This window comes from Panulirus ornatus, chromosome 10 (assembly GCF_036320965.1).
Source record: "Panulirus ornatus isolate Po-2019 chromosome 10, ASM3632096v1, whole genome shotgun sequence".
In the NCBI taxonomy this organism is placed as follows: Eukaryota; Metazoa; Arthropoda; class Malacostraca; order Decapoda; family Palinuridae; genus Panulirus; species Panulirus ornatus.
In genome coordinates, this window is record NC_092233.1 from 36,912,226 (window position 1) to 36,936,096 (window position 23,871).

General features: G+C 42.8%; 1 protein-coding gene across 1 annotated transcript in view; it reads left to right on the plus strand.

Moving 5' to 3' along the window:
- CSN6 (COP9 signalosome subunit 6) overlaps positions 1 to 23,871 on the plus strand; it is a 204,364-nt gene that overhangs the window by 23,227 nt on the left and 157,266 nt on the right. The window contains exon 2 of the mRNA XM_071665791.1: positions 11,669 to 11,846. Coding sequence (XP_071521892.1) covers positions 11,690 to 11,846 — 157 coding nt within the window. The 5' untranslated portion in view covers positions 11,669 to 11,689. The remainder of the gene's footprint in view (positions 1 to 11,668; positions 11,847 to 23,871) is intronic.

Consider the following 23,871-nt stretch of genomic DNA (forward strand, 5'->3'; position numbering starts at 1 on the left):
CCATGGTTCCATCCACTGCCAAATCCAATCCCAGATATCTAAAACACTTCACTTCCTCCAGTTTTTCCCCATTCAAACTCACCTCCCACTTGACTTCACCCTCTCCTCTACTGTACCTAATAACCTTGCTCTTATTCACATTTACTCTCAACTTTCTTCTTTCACACACTTTACCAAACTCAGTTACCAGCTTCTGCAGTTTCTCACATGAATCAGCCACCAGCGCTGTATCATCAGTGAACAACAACTGACTCACTTCCCAAGCTCTCTAATCCACAACAGACTACATACTTGCCCCTCTTTCCAAAACTCTTGCATTCACCTCCCTAACAAGCCCATCCATAAACAAATTAAACAACCATGGAGACATCACACACCCCTGTTGCAAACCTACATTCTCTGAGAACCAATCACTTTCCTCTCTTCCTACATGTACATATAGAAGAGTGAATGTTGGGGTGAAGAGGGTGGTGAGAGTAAGTGAGCTTGGGAAGGAGACTTGTGTTAGGAAGTACTAGGAGAAACTGAGTACAGAATGGAAAAAGGTGAGAACAATGGTAGTAAGTGGAGTGGGGGAGGAATGGGATGTATTTAGGGAAGCAGTGATGGATTGCGCAAAAGATGCTTGTGGGTGAGAAGAGTGGGAGGTGCGTTGATTAGAAAGGGTAGTGAGTGGTGGGATGAAGAAGTAAGATTATTAGTGAAAGAGAAGAAAGAGGCATTTGGACTATTTTTGCAGGGAAAAAATGCAATTGAGTGGGAGATGTATAAAAGAAAGAGACAGGAGGTCAAGAGAAAGGTGCAAGAGGTGAAAAAGAGGGCAAATGAGAGTTGGGGTGAGAGAGTATCATTAAATTTTAGGGAGAATAAAAAGATGTTCTGGAAGGAGGTAAATAAAGTGTGTAAGACAAGGGAGCAAATGGGAACTTCCGTGAAGGGCGCAAATGGGGAGGTGATAACAAGTAGTGGTGATGTGAGAAGGAGATGGAGTGAGTATTTTGAAGGTTTGTTGAATGTGTTTGATGATAGAGTGGCAGATATAGGGTGTTTTGGTCGAGGTGGTGTGCAAAGTGAGAGGGTTAGGGAATAATGATTTGGTAAACAGAGAAGAGGTAGTAAAAGCTTTGCGGAAGATGAAAACCAGCAAGGCAGCAGGTTTGGATGGCAATGCAGTGGGATTTATTAAAAAAGGGGGTGACTGTATTATTGACTGGTTGGTAAGGTTATTTAATGTATATATGACTCATGGTGAGGTGCCTGAGGATTGGCGGAATGCTTGCATAGTGCCATTGTACAAAGGCAAAGGGGATAAAAGTGAGTGCTCAAATTACAGAGGTATAAGTTTGTTGAGTATTCCTGGTAAATTATATGGGAGGGTATTGATTGAGAGGGTGAAGGCATGTACAGAGCATCAGATTGGGGAAGAGCAGTGTGGTTTCAGAAGTGGTAGAGGATGTGTGGATCAGGTGTTTGCTTTGAAGAATGTATGTGAGAAATACTTAGAAAAGCAAATGGATTTGTATGTAGCATTTATGGATCTGGAGAAGGCATATGATAGAGTTGATAGAGATGCTCTGTGGAAGGTATTAAGAATATATGGTGTGGGAGGCAAGTTGTTAGAAGCAGTGAAAAGTTTTTATCGAGGATGTAAGGCATGTGTATGTGTAGGAAGAGAGGAAAGTGATTGGTTCTCAGTGAATGTAGGTTTGCGGCAGGGGTGTGTGATGTCTCCATGGTTGTTTAATTTGTTTATGGATGGGGTTGTTAGGGAGGTGAATGCAAGAGTTTTGGAAAGAGGGGCAAGTATGAAGTCTGTTGGGGATGAGAGAGCTTGGGAAGTGAGTCAGTTGCTGTTCGCTGATGATACAGCGCTGGTGGCTGATTCATGTGAGAAACTGCAGAAGCTGGTGACTGAGTTTGGTAAAGTGTGTGAAAGAAGAAAGTTAAGAGTAAATGTGAATAAGAGCAAGGTTATTAGGTACAGTAGGGTTGAGGGTCAAGTCAATTGGGAGGTGAGTTTGAATGGAGAAAAACTGGAGGAAGTGAAGTGTTTTAGATATCTGGGAGTGGATCTGGCAGCGGATGGAACCATGGAAACGGAAGTGGATCATAGGGTGGGGGAGGGGGCGAAAATTCTGGGAGCCTTGAAGAATGTGTGGAAGTCGAGAACATTATCTCGGAAAGCAAAAATGGGTATGTTTGAAGGAATAGTGGTTCCAACAATGTTGTATGGTTGCGAGGCTTGGGCTATGGATAGAGTTGTGCGCAGGAGGATGGATGTGCTGGAAATGAGATGTTTGAGGACAATATATGGTGTGAGGTGGTTTAATCGAGTAAGTAACGTAAGGGTAAGAGAGATGTGTGGAAATAAAAAGAGCGTGGTTGAGAGAGCAGAAGAGGGTGTTTTGAAATGGTTTGGGCGCATGGAGAGAATGAGTGGAAAGATTGACCAAGAGGATATATGTGTCAGAGGTGGAGGGAACGAGGAGAAGTGGGAGACCAAATTGGAGGTGGAAAGATGGAGTGAAAAAGATTTTGTGTGATCGGGGCCTGAACATGCAGGAGGGTGAAAGGAGGGCAAGGAATAGAGTGAATTGGATCGATGTGGTATACCGGGGTTGACGTGCTGTCAGTGGATTGAATCAGGGCATGTGAAGTGTCTGGGGTAAACCATGGAAAGCTGTGTAGGTATGTATATTTGCGTGTGTGGACGTGTATGTATATACATGTGTATGGGGGTGGGTTGGGCCATTTCTTTCGTCTGTTTCCTTGCGCTACATCGTAAACGCGGGAGACAGCGACAAAGCAAAAAAAAGATATATATATATATATATATATATTTATATATATATATTTTTTTTTTTTCATACTATTCGCTATTTCCCGTGATAGCGAGGTAGCGTTAAGAACAGAGGACTGGGCCTTTGAGGGAATATCCTCACCTGGACCTCTTCTTTGTTCCTTCTTTTGGAAAATTAAAAAAAAAAAAACGAGAGGGGAGGATTTCCAGCCCCCCGCTCCCTTCCCTTTTAGTCGCCTTCTACGACACGCAGGGAATACGTGGGAAGTATTCTTTCTCCCCTATCCCCAGGGAATATATATATATATATATATATATATATATATATATATATATATATATATATATTATCCTGGGGATAGGGGATTAAGAATACTTCCCACGTATTCCCTGCGTGTCGTAGAAGGCGACTGAAAGGGGAGGGAGCGGGGGGCTGGAAATCCTCCCCTCTCTTTTTTTTCTTTAATTTTCCAAAAGAAGGAACAGAGGGGGCCAGGTGAGGATATTCCAAAAAAGGCCCAATCCTCTGTTCTTAACGCTACCTCGCTATCGCGGGAAACGGCGAATAATATGAAAAAAAAAAAATATATATATATATATATATATATATATATATATATATATATATATATATATAGTAAGTGAGTGGTGGGATGAAGAAGTAAGAGTATTAGTGAAAGAGAAGAGAGAGGCATTTGGACGATTTTTGCAGGGAAAAAATGCAGTTGAGTGGGAGACGTATAAAAGAAAGAGAGAGGAGGTCAAGAGAAAGGTGCAAGAGGTGAAAAAAAGGGCAAATGAGAGTTGGGGTGAGAGAGTATCATTAAATTTTAGGGAGAATAAAAAGATGTTCTGGAAGGAGGTAAATAAAGTGCATAAGACAAGGGAGCAAATGGGAACTTCAGTGAAGGGCGCAAATGGGGAGGTGATAACAAGTAGTGGTGATGTGAGAAGGAGATGGAGTGAGTATTTTGAAGGTTTGTTGAATGTGTTTGATGATAGAGTGGCAGATATAGGGTGTTTTGGTCGAGGTGGTGTGCAAAGTGAGAGGGTTAGGGAAAATGATTTGGTAAACAGAGAAGAGGTAGTAAAAGCTTTGCGGAAGATGAAAGCCGGCAAGGCAGCAGGTTTGGATGGTATTGCAGTGGAATTTATTAAAAAAGGGGGTGACTGCATTGTTGACTGGTTGGTAAGGTTATTTAATGTATGTATGACTCACGGTGAGGTGCCTGAGGATTGGCGGAATGCGTGAATAGTGCCATTGTACAAAGGCAAAGGGGATAAGAGTGAGTGCTCAAATTACAGAGGTATAAGTTTGTTGAGTATTGCTGGTAAATTATATGGGAGGGTATTGATTGAGAGGGTGAAGGCATGTACAGAGCATCAGATTGGGGAAGAGCAGTGTGGTTTCAGAAGTGGTAGAGGATGTGTGGATCAGGTGTTTGCTTTGAAGAATGTATGTGAGAAATACTTAGAAAAGCAAATGGATTTGTATGTAGCATTTATGGATCTGGATAAGGCATATGATAGAGTTGATAGAGATGCTCTGTGGAAGGTATTAAGAATATATGGTGTGGGAGGCAAGTTGTTAGAAGCAGTGAAAAGTTTTTATCGAGGATGTATGGCATGTGTACGTGTAGGAAGAGAGGAAAGTGATTGGTTCTCAGTGAATGTAGGTTTGCGGCAGGGGTGTGTGATGTCTCCATGGTTGTTTAATTTGTTTATGGCCGGGTTGTTAGGGAGGTGAATGCAAGAGTTTTGGAAAGAGGGGCAAGTATGAAGTCTGTTGGGGATGAGAGAGCTTGGGAAGTGAGTCAGTTGTTGTTCGCTGATGATACAGCACTGGTGGCTGATTCATGTGAGAAACTGCAGAAGCTGGTGACTGAGTTTGGTAAAGTGTGTGAAACAAGAAAGTTAAGAGTAAATGTGAATAAGAGCAAGGTTATTAGGTACAGTAGGGTTGAGGGTCAAGTCAATTGGGAGGTGAGTTTGAATGGAGAAAGACTGGAGGAAGTGAAGTGTTTTAGATATCTGGGAGTGGATCTGGCAGCGGATGGAACCATGGAAGCGGAAGTGGATCATAGGGTCGGGGAGGGGCGAAAATTCTGGGAGCCTTGAAGAATGTGTGGGTCGAGAACATTATCTCGGAAAGCAAAAATGGGTATGTTTGAAGGAATAGTGGTTCCAACAATGTTGTATGGTTGCGAGGCGTGGGCTATGGATAGAGTTGTGCGCAGGAGGATGGATGTGCTGGATATGAGATGTTTGAGGACAATGTGTGGTGTGAGGTGGTTTGATCGAGTAAGTAACGTAAGGGTGAGAGAGATGTGTGGAAATAAAAAGAGCGTGGTTGAGAGAGCAGAAGAGGGTGTTTTGAAATGGTTTGGGCACATGGAGAGAATGAGTGAGGAAAGATTGACCAAGAGGATATATGTGTCGGAGGTGGAGGGAACGAGGAGAAGAGGGAGACCAAATTGGAGGTGGAAAGATGGAGTGAAAAATATTTTGTGTGATCGGGGCCTGAACATGCAGGAGGGTGAAAGGAGGGCAAGGAATAGAGTGAATTGGAGCGATGTGGTATACCGGGGTTGACGTGCTGTCAGTGTATTGAATCGGGGCATGTGAAGCGTCTGGGGTAAACCATGGAAAGCTGTGTGGGTATGTATATTTCCTTGTGTGAGGAAGTAGCAGGAGAGACTGAGTACAGATTGGAAAAAGGTGAGAACAAAGGAGGTAAGAGGAGTGGGGGAGGAATGGGATGTATTTAGAGAAGCAGTGATGGCTTGCGCAAAAGATGCTTGTGGCATGAGAAGCATGGGAGGTTGGCAGATTAGAAAGGGTAGTGAGTGGTGGGATGAAGAAGTAAGATTATTAGTGAAAGAGAAGAGAGAGTCATTTGAACGATTTTTGCAGGGAAAAAATGCAAATGAGTGGGAGATGTATGAAAGAATGAGGCAGGAGGCCAAGAGAAAGGTGCAAGAGGTGAAAAAGAGGGTGAATGAGAGTTGGGGTGAGAGAGTATCATTAAATTTTAGGGAGAATAAAAAGATGTTTTGCTAGGAGGTAAATAAAGTGCGTAAAACAAGGAAACAAATGGGAACATCAGTGAAGGGGGCTAATGGGGAGGTGATAACAAGTAGTGGTGATGTGAGAAGGAGATGGAGTGAGTATTTTGAAGGTTTGTTGAATGTGTTTGATGATAAGTGGCAGATATAGGTTGTTTTGGTCGAGGTGGTGTGCAAAGTGAGAGAGTTGGGGAAAATGATTTGGTAAACAGAGAAGAGGTAGTAAAAGTTCTGCAGAAGATGAAAGCCGGCAAGGCAGCAGGTTTCGATGGTATTGCAGTGGGATTTATTAAAGAAGGGGGTGACTGTATTGTTGACTGGTTGGTAAGGTTATTTAATGTATCTATGACTCATGGTGAGGTGCCTGAGGATTGGCAGAATGCTTGCATAGTTCCATTGTACAAAGGCAAAGGGGATAAGAGTGAGTGCTCAAATTACAGAGGTATAAGTTTGTTGAGTATTCCTGGTAAATTATATGGGAGGGTATTGATTGAGAGGGTGAAGGCATGTACAGAGCATCAGATTGGGGAAGAGCAGTTTGGTTTCAGAAGTGGTAGAGGATGTGTGGATCAGATGTTTGCTTTGAAGAATGTATGTGAGAAATACTTAGAAAAGCAAATGGATTTGTGTGTATCATTTATGTATCTGGAGAAGGCATATGATAGTTGATAGAGATGCTCTGTGGAAGGTATTAAGTATATATGGTGTGGGAGGCAAGTTGTTAGAAGCAGTGAAAAGTTTTTATCGAGGATGTAAGGCATGTGTACGTGTAGGAAGAGAGGAAAGTGATTTGGTTCTCAGTGAATGTAGGTTTGCGGCAGGGGTGTGTGATGTCTCCATGGCTTTTTAATTTGTTTATGGATGGGGTTGTTAGGGAGGTGAATGCAAGAGTTTTGTAAAGAGGGGCAAGTATGCAGTCTGTTGTGGATGAGAGAGCTTGGGAAGTGAGCCAGTTGTTGTTCGCTGATGATACAGCGCTGGTGGCTGATTTGGTAAAGTGTGTGAAAGAAGAAAGCTGAGAGTAAGTGTGAATAAGAGCAAGGTTATTAGGTACAGTGGGGTTGAGGGACAAGTCACTTGGAAGGTGAGTTTGAATGGAGAGAGACTGGCGGAAGTGAAGTGTTAGATATCTGGGAGTGGATTTGGCAGCAGATGAAACCATGGAAGCAGAAGTGAATCATAGGGTCGGGGAGGGGACAAAAATTCTAGGAGCGTTGAAGAATGTGTGGAAGTCAAGGACATTATATCGGAAAGCAAAAATGGGTATGTTTGAAGGAATAATGGTTCCAACAATGTTATATGGTTGCGAGGTGTGGGCTATGGATAGAGTTGTGCGCAGGAGGGTGGATGTGCTGGAAATGAGATGTTTGAGGATGATGTGTGGTGTGAGGTGGTTTGATCGAGTAAGTAATGTAAGGGTAAGAGAGATGTGTGGAAATAAAAAGAGTGTGGTTGAGAGAGCAGAAGAGGGTGTTTTGAAATGGTTTGGGCACATGGAGAGAATGAGTGAGGAAAGATTGACCAAGAGGATATATGTGTCAGAGGTGGCGGGAACGAGGAGAAGTGGGAGACCAAATTGGAGGTGGAATGATGGAGTGAAAAAGATTTTGAGTTATCGGGGCCTGAACTTGCAGGAGGGTGAAAGGAGGGCAAGGAATAGAGTGAATTGGAACAATGTGGTATACCTGGGTTGACGTGCTGTCAATGGATTGAATCAGGGCATGTGAAGCGTCTGGGGTAAACCATGGAAAGTTGTGTGGGGCCTGGATGTGGAAAGGGAGCTGTTGTTTCGGGCATTATTGCATGACAGCTAGAGACTGAGTGTGAACAAATGGGGCCTTTGTTGTGTTTTCCTAGCGCTACCTCGCACACATGAGGGGGGAGGGGGATGTTATTCCATGTGTGGCGAGGTGGCGATGGGAATGAATAAAGGCAGATAGTGTGAATTGTGTGCATGTGTATATATGTATGTGACTGTGTGTGTATATATATGTGGACATTGAGATGTATGGGTATGTATATTTGTGTGTGTGGACATGTATATACATGTGTATGGGGGTGGGTTGGGCCATTTTTTCATCTGTGTCCTTGCGCTACCTCGCAAATGCGGGAGACAGCAACAAAGCAAATTAATAATAATATTTATATGCCCTACTTCCCTGCAAAAATCGTCCAAGCGCCTCTTTCTTTTCTTTCACTAACAATTGGGATATGTATTAAAGAAAGAGGCAGGAAGTCAAGAGAAAGGTCCAGGAGGTGAAAAAGAGAGAAAATGCGTGAGTGAGTATTATTAAGTTTTAGGGAGAATAAAATGCTGTGAAAGGATTTAAATTGGAACATAGGTGAAGGAGGTAAATGGGGAGGTAATGACAAGTAGTGATGAAGTGAGGAGATGGAGTGACTATTTTGAAGGTTTGTTGAATGTTTATGATGATACAGTGGCAGATATAGGATGTTTTGGTCAGGGTTTTTCCAAGAATTTTTTTCACATACATTCTTCATGGCAAACACCTGATCCATGCATCCTCTACCACTACTGAAACCACTCTGCTCTTCTCCGATCTGATGCTCTGTACATGCCTTTACCCTCTGAATCAATATCCTCCCATATAATTTCCCAGGAATACTCAACAGACCTATGCCTCTGCAATTTGAACAACTCACCTTTATCCTCTTTGTCTTAGTGCAATGGCACTATGCATGCATTCTGCCAATCCTCAGGCACATCATGATCCATACATAGAGTGAATATCCTTACCAGCCAGTCAACAATGCAGTCACCCCCTTTTTTAATAAATTCTACGGCGATGCCATCCAAACCCACCACCGTGCCAGCTTTCATCTTTCGCAAAGCTTTTGTTTCCTCTTCTCTGTTTACCAATTCATTCACCCTGACCCTCGCACTTTGTACACCACCCCGACCAAAACACCGTATATCTACCACTCTATCATCAAACACATTCAGTAGACCTTCAAAATACTCACTCCATCTCCTCACTTCATCACTACTTGTTATTACTTCCCCATTTGCCCCCTTTACTGATGTTCCCATTTGTCCTCTTGTCTTATTCACGTTATTTACTTCCTTCCAAAACATCTTTTTATTCTCCCTGAAATTTAATGATACTCTCTCACCCCAACTCTTATTTGCCCTCTTTTTCAGTTCTTGCACCTTTCTCTTGACCTCATGCCCATTTCTTTTATACATCTCCCTGTCATTTGCACTACTTTCCTGCAAGAATCGTCCAAACGCCTCTCTCTTCTCTTTCACTAACAACTTTACTTCTTTATCCCACCACTCACTACCCTTTCTTATCTGCCCACCTCCCACCTTTCTCATGCCACATGCATCTTTTACATACACCATCATTGCTTCCCTAAATATATCCCAATGCTTCCCCATTCTCTTCATGTCATTTGCTCTCACCTTTTGCCATTCTACACTCAGTCTATCCTGGTACTTCATCACACAAGTCTCATTTTCAAGCTCACTTACTCTCACACTCTCTTCTCAACATTCTGTCTTCTTTTCTGGAAACCTCTACAAATCTTCACCTTTACCTCCACAAGATAGTGATCAGACACCCCTTCAGCTGCTCCTCTCAGTACATTAACATGCACAAGTCTTTCTTTTACATGCCTATCAATTAACATGTAATCCAATAATTCTTTTTGACCATCTCCTACTCACATACATATACTTATGTATATCTCTCTTTTTAAACCAGGTATTCCCAGTCACCAGGCCTTTTTAGCACACAAATCCACAAGCTCTTCACCATTTCCATTTACAACACTGAACACCTCATGTACACCAATGATACCCTGAACTGCCACATTACTCACCTTCTCATTCAAATCACCCTTCACTATAACCCGCTCTCATGCATCAAGGCTGCTAACACACTCACTCAGTTGCTCCCAAAACACTTGCCTCTCATGATCTTTCTTTTCATGACCAGGTGCATAGGCACCAATAAGCACCCATCTCTCTCCATCCACTTTCAGTTTTATGCACATCAATCTAGAATTTACTCTCTTATGCTGTATCCTATACTCCCACAACTGCTTCAGGACTAGTGCTACTCCTTCCTTTGCTCTTATCCTTTCACCAACCCCTGACTTTACTCCCAAGACATTCCCAAACCACTCCTCCCCTTTACCCTTGAGGTTTGTTTCACTCAGAACCAAAGCATATGATTCTCTTATGACATTTCTAATGTTGTGGCATTGTTTTTTTTATCATCAGTAATCTGGGCCCATACTTACAACTAACATGATAACATTGTTATAGGTTGACAGTTGATAGCTTGGTTGAGGATTTATCCAACTTCAATACATACATAAACACATACCCTAAAGAGAGAGATTTAACAAACAACTTAAGTGACTCGCAGATGTCAACCCATGATTTTGGCCCTCCTATATTATGATGTTTGATAACTTGTTTGATGATTTACTAAAATTTCGATAATCAGTAAATACATAGAAAAACTGTGAATGTAGATTACATTACTGTTGATTTTGGCCCATTATTATTGTAAATATAATTATGTTTACCTTTGATAAGGTGGTGATGGGTAACTTATTCAGTTACTTATTCAAGATGTATATGTACAGTATGTAAATGCATATACTTATTCAAGATGTATATGTACAGTATGTAAATGCATAGGTAAAGCAAAGTGGTAACAATAAATATATGATATTACCACAATGAAAATCAAAATGAATATGCCTATTTTACTCATCATCAGAAGGGCAGAAGTCTAGTTTTACTCCATATTGCTATTACTTTTGGATATTATGTGATTTTGTTCTGGTATGATTTGTATTTGGAGGATACAATAATGGTTGTAGAGCATGATTTTGAAAATTTTATTAAAAGATACTAAATAAGAGAGAGAATGAGAGAGGAAAGATTGACCAAGAGGATATATGTGTCAGAGGTAGAGGGAACGAGGAGAAGTGGGAGACCAAATTGGAGGTGGAAAGATGGGGTGAAAAAGATTTTGAGTGATCGGGGCCTGAACATGCAGGAGGGTGAAAGGCGTGCAAGGAATAGAGTGAATAGGATCGATGTGGTATACCGGGGTCGACGTGCTGTCAATGGATTGAATCAGGGCATGTGAAGCGTCTGGGGTAAACCATGGAAAGTTGTGTGAGGCCTGGATGTGGAAAGGGAGCTGTGGTTTCGGGCATTATTACGTGGCAGCTGGAGACTGAGTGTGAATGAATGGGGCCTTTGTTGTCTTTTCCTAGCGCTACCTCGCACACATGAGGGGGGAGGGGGATGTTATTCCATGTGTGGCGAGGTGGCGATGGGGATAGATAAAGGCAGACTATGAATTATGTACATGTGTATATATGTATATGTCTGTGTGTGTATATATATATGTGTACATTGAGATGTATAGGTATGTATATTTGCATGTGTAGACTTGTATGTATATACATGTGTATGGGGGTGGGTTGGGCCATTTCTTTCTTGCGCTACCTTGCAAACGCGGGAGACAGCGACAAAGCAAAATGAAAATAATAAATAGATCAGTAAGTTACCCACTTTTGCAATGATTTACCCCACATTTAGTGAATGTAAACTACTATTGCTGTATTTGATAAAATCTAGTAAAACATGCAGTAATATTCAAAATCATGCTTTGTGAATGTTACATTCTCTGTGCACAGTACTGCAGAACAAAATCACTCTTCATGTTTTTCAAATGCTGAGATTCCCTTTAGGAAAGGTAATATCAAATTGTCATTTTGTCGTAATACTTCCATCTCTCTGAATGTTTCCCAGAATCATATATCAGTCTACATCATGTCGTGTATGGAAGTGGATGAAGATGTGGCAGCTGAAGCCACCTCATCATCTCAATCAGTAGCTGTTGAGAGTTCAAGTCAGGCTGCTAGTGGTGTTGCAAGTGCTGCGGCCCCTACCTCACCACCACCACCTCCACCATCCCAGCCTTCATCAGGTTAGTATACATCACCACTTTCAATAAATGTATGTTGATGCGACAGAGTAGAGTGTGGGACTAAGATTGGAGTTGGTGTAGATGATGTGAGATGAGGTTACAAGTGTTTAGAGAAAGTACTACTTGTGTTATGTTGCTCTACCCACATTTACCCATTTAAAAACATATTTCTCCATTTTTGGATCTCATAGTTTTTTATTAATGAAACTCCTGATCATCATATGCTGATATAGGTCTTTGGCTAAGTAAACATGTTTTCTCAGCAAGACCTTTAACCTAACCTTTGGAAGGAAAAAGACTGTAAAGCTAAACCCTCATGTTTGCCTTGTCAGACTTTTCCTAATGGAACAAACACACAATCCCTTATAAGAGAGAAATTTTTGAATTTTGTATCACAGTTGGTAATCAGATTGTATCCCACCATTTAAGACAAATAAGAAACAGCATCAATCCCCCCTGCTTCAGCAAGGAAGTACAAGGAAAACAGACAAAAAAAGGCCACATTTGTTCACACTCAGTCTCTAGCTGTCATGTGTAATGCACCAATATCACTGCCTCTTATCCATATCTAGGCCCCACAGATTTTTCCATGGTTTACCCCCAGACATTTTGCATGCCCTTGTTCTAATTCACTCCATTCCTTACACACATTTCACCCTCCTGTATGTTCAGGCCCCGATCACTCAAAATCTTTTTCGCTCCATCCTTCCACCTCCAATTTGGTCTCCCGCTTCTCCTTGTACCCTCCACCTCTGACACATATATCCTCTTTCTCAGTCGTCCCTTACTCATTCTTTCCATGTCCAAATCACTTCAACACACCCTCTTCTGCTCTCTTAACCACACTTTGAATTACCATGCATCTCTCTTACCCTTTCATTACTTATTCAGTCAAACCACCTCACAGCGTATATTATCCTCAAACATTTAATTTCCAACACATCCACCCTCCTTTGTACAACCCTATCTATAGACCATTCTTTGCAAACATATAATATTGTTGGAACTAATTTTCCCTCAAACATACCCAGTTTTGCTCTCCGAGATAACGTTCTCTCCTTCCACACATTCCTCATCACTCTAAGAACCTTCACCCCCTCCCCTACCCTGTGACTCACTTCTGCTTCCATGGATCCATTCACTGCCAAGTCCACTCCCAGATATCTAAAATACTTCTTCCTCTGGTTTTTCTCCATTAAAACGTACATCCCACTTAACTTTCCCTCAACCCTACTGAACCTAATATCATTGCTCTTATTCACATTACTCTCAATTTTCTCCTTTCACACACTTATCCAAACTCAGTCATCATCCTCTGCAGTTTCTCACTCGAATCAACCACCATAGCTGTATCATCGTTGAACAACAGCTGACTCACTTCCCAGGCCATCTTATCCACAACATACCCGCCCCTCTCCAAAACTCTAGCACTTACATCCCTAACCACCCTATCCATAGACAAATTAAGCAACCATACCGTACATCTTTGTTAAAAACATTTCACTGCTTCTGGGAGCTTACCTCCCACACCATATACTCTTAGGACCTTCCACAAAGCATCTCTATCAACCCTATTGTATGCCCTCTCCAGATCCATAAATGCTACATACAAATCCAGTTGTTATGTAAGTATTTCTCACACACATTCTTCAAAGGGAACACCTGATCCACACCTCCTCTACCCCTTCTGAAATTACACTGCTCCTCCCCAGTCTGACACTCTGTACATACCTTCACCCTCTCAATCAATACCCTTCCATACAATTTCCCAGGAATACTCAATACACTTATGCCTTCGTAGTTAGAACACTCACCTTTATCTCCTTTGCCTTAGTACAGTGGCAATATGCATGCATTCTGCCAATCATCAGGCACTTCACCATGATCCATACTTACATTGAATATCCTTATAAACCAATCAACAACACTGTCACACCCTTTCTTAATAGATTCTACTGCAGTACCATCCACACCTGCCGCCTTGCTGGATTTCACCTTTTACAAAGTTTTCTCTACCTCATCGATCTTAACCAAACCATTCTCCTTGACCCTCTCACTTTGAACACCACCCCAACCGAAACACCGTACATCTGCCACTCTATCATCACACACATTGAACAAACCTTCAAAATACTCACTCCATCTCCTCACTTCATCACTACCTGTTATTACATCCCCCCATGCCACCCCTTGTCACTGATGTTCCCGTTAGTTCTCATGTCTTACACACATAATTTAATTCCTTCCAAATCATCTTTTTATTTTCCCTAAAGTTTAATGATACTCTCTCACCCCAACTCTCATTTGCCCTCTTTTTCAAAACTTGCACCTTCCTCTTGACCTCCTGCCACTTTCTCTTATACATCTCCCAGTCATTTGCACTCCTTCCTTGTAAGTATTGTCCAAACGCCTCTCTTCTTTCTTTCACTATTAACTTTACTTCTTCATCCCACCACTCACTGCCCTTTCTAATCTTCCCACCTCCCATTTTACTCATGCCACATGCATCTTTTGCACATGCCATCACTGCTTCCCTAAATACATCCCATTTTTCACCCACTCCCCTCATGTCATTTGCTCTCACCTTTTGCCATTCTACACTCAATCTCCTGGTACTTTCTCACTCAAGTCTCCTTTCCAAGCTCACTTAGTCTTACCACTCTCTTCTCCCCATCATTCTTTCTTCTTTTCTGGAAACATCTAGAAATCTTCACCCTTTCCTTCACAAGATTCTGGTCTGACATCCTTCCAGCTGCCCCTCTCAGCACATTAACATCTGAAGGTCTCTCTTTTGAATGCTCATTAATTAACAGTAAATCCAATAATGCCCTTTGACCATCTCTCCTACTCACATGCATTTTTTTTTTTTTTTTTTTGCTTTGTCGCTGTCTCCCGCGTTTGCGAAGTAGCGCAAGGAAACAAACGAAAGAGATGGCCCATCCCACCCCCATACACAATGTATATACATACACGTCCACACGCAAAAATACATACCTATACATCTTAATGTACACATATATATACACACATAGACACATACATATATACCGATGCACACAATTCACACTGTCTGCCTTTTATTCATTCCCATCGCCACCTCGCCACACATGGAATACCATCCCCCTCCCCCTCATGTGTGCGAGGTAGCACTAGGAAAAGACAACAAAGGCCCCATTCATTCACACTCAGTCTCTAGCTGTCATGCAATAATGCCCGAAACCACAGCTCCCTTTCCACATCCAGGCCCCACACAACTTTCTATGGTTTACCCCAGACGCTTCACATGCCCTGATTCAATCCACTGACAGCACATCAACCCCGGTATACCACATCGTTCCAATTCACTCTATTCCTTGCCTGCCTTTCACCCTCCTGCATGTTCAGGCCCCGATCACACAAAATCTTTTTCACGCCATCTTTTCACCTCCAATTTGGTCTCCCACTTCTCCTCGTTCCCTCCACCTCCAACACATATATCATCTTGGTCAATCTTTGCTCACTCATTCTCTCCATGTGCCCAAACCATTTCAAAACACCCTCTTCTGCTCTCTCAACCACGCTCTTTTTATTTCCACACATCTCTCTTACTCTTACATTACTTACTCGATCAAACCACCTCACACCACACATTGTCCTCAAACATCTCATTTCCAGCACATCCACCCTCCTGTGCACAACTCTATCCATAGCCCACGCCTCGCAACCATACAACATTGTTGGAACCACTATTCCTTCATACATACCCATTTTTGCTTTCCGAGATAATGTTCTCGACTTCCACACATTCTTCAAGGCTCCCAGGATTTTCGCCCCCTCCCCCACCCTATGATTCACTTCCGCTTCCATGGTTCCATCCGCTGCCAGATCCACTCCCAGATATCTAAAACACTTTATTTCCTCCAGTTTTTCTCCATTCAAACTTACCTCCCAGTTGACTCGACCCTCAACCCTACTGTACCTAATAACCTTGCTCTTATTCACATTTACTCTTAACTTTCTTCTTTCACACACTTTACCAAACTCAGTCACCAGCTTCTGCAGTTTCTCACATGAATCAGCCACCAGCGCTGTATCATCAGCGAACAACAACTGACTCACTTCCCAAGCTCTCTCATCCACAACAGACTTCATACTTGCCCCTCATATACATATACATATACTTATGTATATCTTCATTGACAGCATGTCGACCCTGGTATATCACATCGTTCCTATTCACTCTAGTCCTTGCACGCCTTTCACCCTCCTGTATGTTTACCAAATCATTTTCCCTAACCCTCTCACTTTGCACACCACTTCGACCAAAACACCCTATAGCTGCCACTCTATCATCAAACACATTCAACAAACCTTCAAAATACTCACTCCATCTCCTTCTCACATCACCACTACTTGTTATCACCTCCCCATTAGCCCCCTTCACTGAGGTTCCTATTTGTTCCCTTGTCTTACACACTTTACTTACCTCCTTCCAAAACATCCTCTATTTTTTTTTATTTTGCTTTGTTGCTGTCTCTTGCGTTAGCAAGGTAGCGCAAGGAAACAGACGAAAGAAATGGTCCAACCCACCCACATACACATGTATATGCATACATGTCCACACACGCACATATACATACTTATACATCTCAACATATACGTATATATACACACACAGACATATACATATATACACATGTACATAATTCATACTGTCTGCCTTTATTCATTCCCATCACCGCGCCGCCACACATGAAATAACAACCCCCTCCTCCCTCATGTGTGCTAGGTAGTGCTAGGAAAAGACAACAAAGGCCACATTCATTCACACTCAGTCTCTAGCTGTCTTGTAATAATGCAACGAAACCACAGCTCCCTTTCCACATCCAGGCCCCACAGAACTTTCCATGGTTTACCCTAGACGCTTCACATGCCCTGGTTCAATCCATTGACAGCACGTCGACCCCAGTATACCACATCGTTCCGATTCGATCTATTCCTTGCGCGCCTTTCACCCTCCTGCATGTTCAGGCCCCAATCACTCAAAATCTTTTTCACTCCATCTTTCCCTCTCCAGTTTGGTCTCCCACTTTTCCTCGTTCCCTCCACCTCTGGCACACATATACTCTTTGTCCATTATTCCTCACTCATTCTCTCCATGTGCCCAAACCATTTCAAAACACCCTCTTCTGCTCTCTCATCCACACTCTTTTTATTACCACACATCTCTCTTACCATATTATTACTAACAATCAAACCATCTCACACCACATATTGTCCTCAAACATCTCTTGCATTCACCTCCCTAACAATCCCATCCATAAACAAATTACACAACCATGGAGACATCACACACCCCTGCCGCAAACCTACATTCACTGAGAACCAATCACTTTCCTCTCTTCCTACACGTACACATGCCTTACATCCTCGATAAAAACTTTTCAATGCTTCTAACAACTTGCCTCCCACACCATATATTCTTAATACCTTCCGCAGAGCATCTATATCAATACAACTTGCCTCCCACACCAGATATTCTTAATACCTTCCACAGAGCATCTCTATCAATTCTATCATTTGCTTGAATCCTTGAAGCCTTGAAGAATGTTTGAAAGTCGAGAACATTATCTCGGAAAGCAGAAATGGGTATGTTTGAAGGTTGTTTTGTATGGTTGCGAGGTGTGGGCTATGGATAGAGTTGTGTGGAGGAGGGTGGATGTGCTGGAAATGAGAGGTTTGAGGACAGTATGTGGTGTGAGGTGGTTTGATCGTGTAAGTAATGTAAGTAATTTCCACACATCTCTCTTACTCTTACATTACTTACTCGATCAAACCACCTCACACCACACATTGTCCTCAAACATCTCATTTCCAGCACATCCACCCTCCTGTGCACAACTCTATCCATAGCCCACGCCTCGCAACCATACAACATTGTTGGAACCACTATTCCTTCATACATACCCATTTTTGCTTTCCGAGATAATGTTCTCGACTTCCACACATTCTTCAAGGCTCCCAGGATTTTCGCCCCCTCCCCCACCCTATGATTCACTTCCGCTTCCATGGTTCCATCCGCTGCCAGATCCACTCCCAGATATCTAAAACACTTTATTTCCTCCAGTTTTTCTCCATTCAAACTTAACTCCCAGTTGACTCGACCCTCAACCCTACTGTACCTAATAACCTTGCTCTTATTCACATTTACTCTTAACTTTCTTCTTTCACACACTTTACCAAACTCAGTCACCAGCTTCTGCAGTTTCTCACATGAATCAGCCACCAGCGCTGTATCATCAGCGAACAACAACTGACTCACTTCCCAAGCTCTCTCATCCACAACAGACTTCATACTTGCCCCTCATATACATATACATATACTTATGTATATCTTCATTGACAGCATGTCGACCCTGGTATATCACATCGTTCCTATTCACTCTAGTCCTTGCACGCCTTTCACCCTCCTGTATGTTTACCAAATCATTTTCCCTAACCCTCTCACTTTGCACACCACTTCGACCAAAACACCCTATAGCTGCCACTCTATCATCAAACACATTCAACAAACCTTCAAAATACTCACTCCATCTCCTTCTCACATCACCACTACTTGTTATCACCTCCCCATTAGCCCCCTTCACTGAGGTTCCTATTTGTTCCCTTGTCTTACACACTTTACTTACCTCCTTCCAAAACATCCTCTATTTTTTTTTATTTTGCTTTGTTGCTGTCTCTTGCGTTAGCAAGGTAGCGCAAGGAAACAGACGAAAGAAATGGTCCAACCCACCCACATACACATGTATATGCATACATGTCCACACACGCACATATACATACTTATACATCTCAACATATACGTATATATACACACACAGACATATACATATATACACATGTACATAATTCATACTGTCTGCCTTTATTCATTCCCATCACCGCGCCGCCACACATGAAATAACAACCCCCTCCTCCCTCATGTGTGCTAGGTAGTGCTAGGAAAAGACAACAAAGGCCACATTCATTCACACTCAGTCTCTAGCTGTCTTGTAATAATGCAACGAAACCACAGCTCCCTTTCCACATCCAGGCCCCACAGAACTTTCCATGGTTTACCCTAGACGCTTCACATGCCCTGGTTCAATCCATTGACAGCACGTCGACCCCAGTATACCACATCGTTCCGATTCGATCTATTCCTTGCGCGCCTTTCACCCTCCTGCATGTTCAGGCCCCAATCACTCAAAATCTTTTTCACTCCATCTTTCCCTCTCCAGTTTGGTCTCCCACTTTTCCTCGTTCCCTCCACCTCTGGCACACATATACTCTTTGTCCATTATTCCTCACTCATTCTCTCCATGTGCCCAAACCATTTCAAAACACCCTCTTCTGCTCTCTCATCCACACTCTTTTTATTACCACACATCTCTCTTACCATATTATTACTAACAATCAAACCATCTCACACCACATATTGTCCTCAAACATCTCTTGCATTCACCTCCCTAACAATCCCATCCATAAACAAATTACACAACCATGGAGACATCACACACCCCTGCCGCAAACCTACATTCACTGAGAACCAATCACTTTCCTCTCTTCCTACACGTACACATGCCTTACATCCTCGATAAAAACTTTTCAATGCTTCTAACAACTTGCCTCCCACACCATATATTCTTAATACCTTCCGCAGAGCATCTATATCAATACAACTTGCCTCCCACACCAGATATTCTTAATACCTTCCACAGAGCATCTCTATCAATTCTATCATTTGCTTGAATCCTTGAAGCCTTGAAGAATGTTTGAAAGTCGAGAACATTATCTCGGAAAGCAGAAATGGGTATGTTTGAAGGTTGTTTTGTATGGTTGCGAGGTGTGGGCTATGGATAGAGTTGTGTGGAGGAGGGTGGATGTGCTGGAAATGAGAGGTTTGAGGACAGTATGTGGTGTGAGGTGGTTTGATCGTGTAAGTAATGTAAGGGTAGGAGAGATGTGTGGTAATAAAAAGAGTGTGGTTGAGAGAGCAGAAGAGGGTGTTTTGAAATGGTTTGGTCACATAGAGAGAATGAGTGAGGAAAGATTGACCAAGAGGATATATATGTCAGAGGTGGAGGGAACGAGGAGAAGTGGGAGACCAAATTGGAGGTGGAAAGATGGAGTGAAAAAGATTTTGAGTGATCGGGACCTGAACATGCAGGAGGGTGAAAGGCGTGCAAGGAATAGAGTGAATTGGAACGATGTGGTATACAGGGGCCGACGTGCTGTCAGTGGATTGAATCAGGGCATGTGAAGTGTCTAGGGTAAACCATGGAAAGTTCTGTGGGGCTTGGATGTGGAAAGGGAGTTGTGGGTTCGGTGCATTATTACATGACAGCTAGAGACTGAGTGTGAACGAATGGGGCCTTTGTTGTCTTTTCCTAGCACTACCTCGCACACATGAGGGGGGGAGGGGGTTGTTATTACATGTGTGGCGGGGTGGCGATGGGAATGAATAAAGGGGATTAAGAATACTTCCCACGCATTCCTCACATGTCGTAGAAGGCGACTAAAGGGGACGGGAGCAGGGGGCCAGAAACCCTCCCCTCCATGTATTTTAACTTTCTAAAAGGGGAAACAGAAGAAGGAGTCACGCGAGGAGTGCTCATCCTCCTCGAAGGCTCAGACTGGGGTGTCTAAATGTGTGTGGATGTAACCAAGATGAGAAAAAAAGGAGAGATAGGTAGTATGTTTGAGGAAAGGAACCTGGATGTTTTGGCTCTGAGTGAAACGAAGCTAAAGGGTAAAGGGGAAGAGTGGTTTGGGAATGTCATGGGAGTAAAGTCAGGGGTTAGTGAGAGGACAAGAGCAAGGGAAGGAGTAGCACTACTCCTGAATCAGGAGTTGTGGGAGTATGTGATAGAGTGTAAGAAAGTAAATTCTAGATTGATATGGGTAAAACTGAAAGTTGATGGAGAGAGATGGGTGATTATTGGTTCATATGCACCTGGGCATGAGAAGAAAGATCATGAGAGGCAAGTGTTTTGGGAGCAGCTGAATGAGTGTGTTAGTGGTTTAATGCACAAGACCGGGTTATAGTGATGGGTGATTTGAATGCAAAGGTGAGTAATGTGGCCGTTGAGCGAATAATTGGTATACATGGAGTGTTCAGTGTTGTAAATGGAAATGATGAAGAGCTTGTAGATTTAAAAAAGGACTGAAAAAGGACTGGTGATTGGGAATACCTGGTTTAAAAAGCGAGATATACATAAGTATACGTATGTAAGTTAGAGAGCTGGCCAGAGAGCGTTATTGGATTACGTGTTAATTGATAGGCGCACGAAAGAGAGACTTTTGGATGTTAATGTGCTGAGAGGTGCAACTGGAGGGATGTCTGATCATTATCTTGTGGAAGCAAAGGTGAAGATTTGTGGGGGTTTTCAGAAAAGAAGAGAGAATGTTGGGGTGAAGAGAGTGGTGAGAGTAAGTGAGCTTGGGAAGGAGACTTGTGTGAGGAAGTACCAGGAGAGACTGAGTACAGAATGGAAAAAGGTGAGAACAAAGGAGGTAAGGGGAGTGGGGGAGGAATGGGATGTATTTAGGGAAGCAGTGATGGCTTGCGCAAAAGATGCTTGTGGCATGAGAAGCGTGGGAGGTGGGTTGATTAGAAAAGGTAGTGAGTGGTGGAATGAAGAAGTAAGATTATTAGTGAAAGATAAGAGAGAGGCATTTCAACGATTTTTGCAGGGGAAAAATGCAGATGAGTGGGAGAGGTATAAAAGAAAGAGGCAGGAGGTCAAGAGAAAGGTGCAAGAGGTGAAAAAGAGGGCGAATGAGAGTTGGGGTGAGAGAGTATCATTAAATTTCAGGGAGAATAAAAAGATGTTTTGGAAGGAGGTAAATAAAGTGCGTAAGACAAGGGAGCAAATGGGAACTTCAGTGAAGGGGGCTAATGGGGAGGTGATAACAAGTAGTGGTGATGTGAGAAGGAGATGGAGTGAGTATTTTGAAGATTTGTTGAATGTGTTTGATGATAGAGTGGCAGATGTGGGGTGTCTTGGTCGAGGTGGTGTGCAAAGTGAGAGGGTTAGGGAAAATGATTTGGTAAAGAGAGAAGAGGTAGTAAAAGCTTTATGGAAGATGAAAGCTGGCAAAGCAGCAGGTTTGGATGGCATTGCAGTGGAATTTATTAAAAAAGGGGGTGACTGTATTGTTGACTGGTTGGTAAGGTTATTTAACGTATGTATGATTCATGGTGAGGTGCCTGAGGATTGGCGGAATGCTTGCATAGCGCCATTGCAGAAAGGCAAAGGGGATATGAGTGAGTGCTCAAATTACAGAGGTATAAGTTTGTTGAGTATTCCTGGTAAATTATATGGGAGGGTATTGATTGAGAGGGTGAAGGCATGTACAGAGCATCAGATTGGGGAAGAGCAGTGTGGTTTCAGAAGTGGTAGAGGATGTGTGGATCAGGTGTTTGCTTTGAAGAATGTATGTGAGAAATACTTAGAAAAACAAATGGATTTGTATGTAGCATTTATGGATCTGGAGAAGGCATATGATAGCATTGATAGAGATGCTCTGTGGAAGGTATTAAGAATATATGGTGTGGGAGGCAAGTTGTTAGAAGCAGTGAAAAGTTTTTATCGAGGATGTAAGGCATGTGTACGTGTAGGAAGAGAGGAAAGTGATTGGTTCTCAGTGAATGTAGGTTTGCGGCAGGGGTGTGTGATGTCTCCATGGTTGTTTAATTTGTTTATGGATGGGGTTGTTAGGGAGGTGAATGCAAGAGTTTTGGAAAGAGGGGCAAGTATGTAGTCTGTTGTGAATGAGAGAGCTTGGGAAGTGAGTCAGTTGTTGTTCGCTGATGATACAGCGCTGGTGGCTGATTCATGTGAGAAACTGCAGAAGCTGGTGACTGAGTTTGGTAAAGTGTGTGAAAGAAGAAAGTTAAGAGTAAATGTGAATAAGAGCAAGGTTATTAGGTACAGTAGGGTTGAGGGTCAAGTCAATTGGGAGGTGAGTTTGAATGGAGAAAAACTGGAGGAAGTGAAGTGTTTTAGATATCTGGGAGTGGATCTGGCAGCGGATGGAACCATGGAAGTGGAAGTGAATCATAGGGTGGGGGAGGGGGCGAAAATTCTGGGAGCCTTGAAGAATGTTTGGAAGTCGAGAACATTATCTAGGAAAGCAAAAATGGGTATGTTTGAAGGAATAGTGGTTCCAACAATGTTGTATGGTTGCGAGGCGTGGGCCTCGTTGTGCGCAGGAGGGTGGATGTGCTGGAAATGAGATGTTTGAGGGCAATATGTGGTGTGAGGTGGTTTGATCAAGTAAGTAATGTAAGGGTGAGAGAGATGTGTGGAAATAAAAAGAGTGTGGTTGAGAGAGCAGAAGAGGGTGTTTTGAAATGGTTTGGTCACATGGAGAGAATGAGTGGGGAAAGATTGGCCAAGAGGATATATGTGTCAGAGGTGGAGGGAACGAGGAGAAGTGGGAGACCAAATTGGAGGTGGAAAGATGGAGTGAAAAAGATTTTGAGTGATCGGGACCTGAACATGCAGGAGGGTGAAAGACGTGCAAGGAATAGGGTGAATTGGAACGATGTGGTATACCGGGGTCGACCTGCTGTCAATGGATTGAACCAGGGCATGTGAAGTGTCTGGGGTAAACCATGCAAAGCGTGTAGGGCCTGCATGTGGAAAGGGAGCTGTGGTTTCGATGCATTATTACATGACAGCTAGAGACTGAGTGTGAACGAATGGGGCCTTTGGTGTTTTTCCTAGCGCTACCTTGCACACATGAGGGGGGGAGGGGGTTGTTATTCCATGTGTGGCGAGGTGGCGATGGGAACAAATAAAGGCAGACAGTATGAATTATGTACATGTGTATATATGTATATGTCTGTGTGTGTATATATATGTATACATTGAGATGTATAGGTATGTATATTGTGGGTGTGTGGACATGTATGTATATACATGTGTATGTGGGTGGGTTGGGCCATTCTTTCGCTTGTTTCCTTGCGCTACCTCGCTAACGCGGGAGACAGCGACAA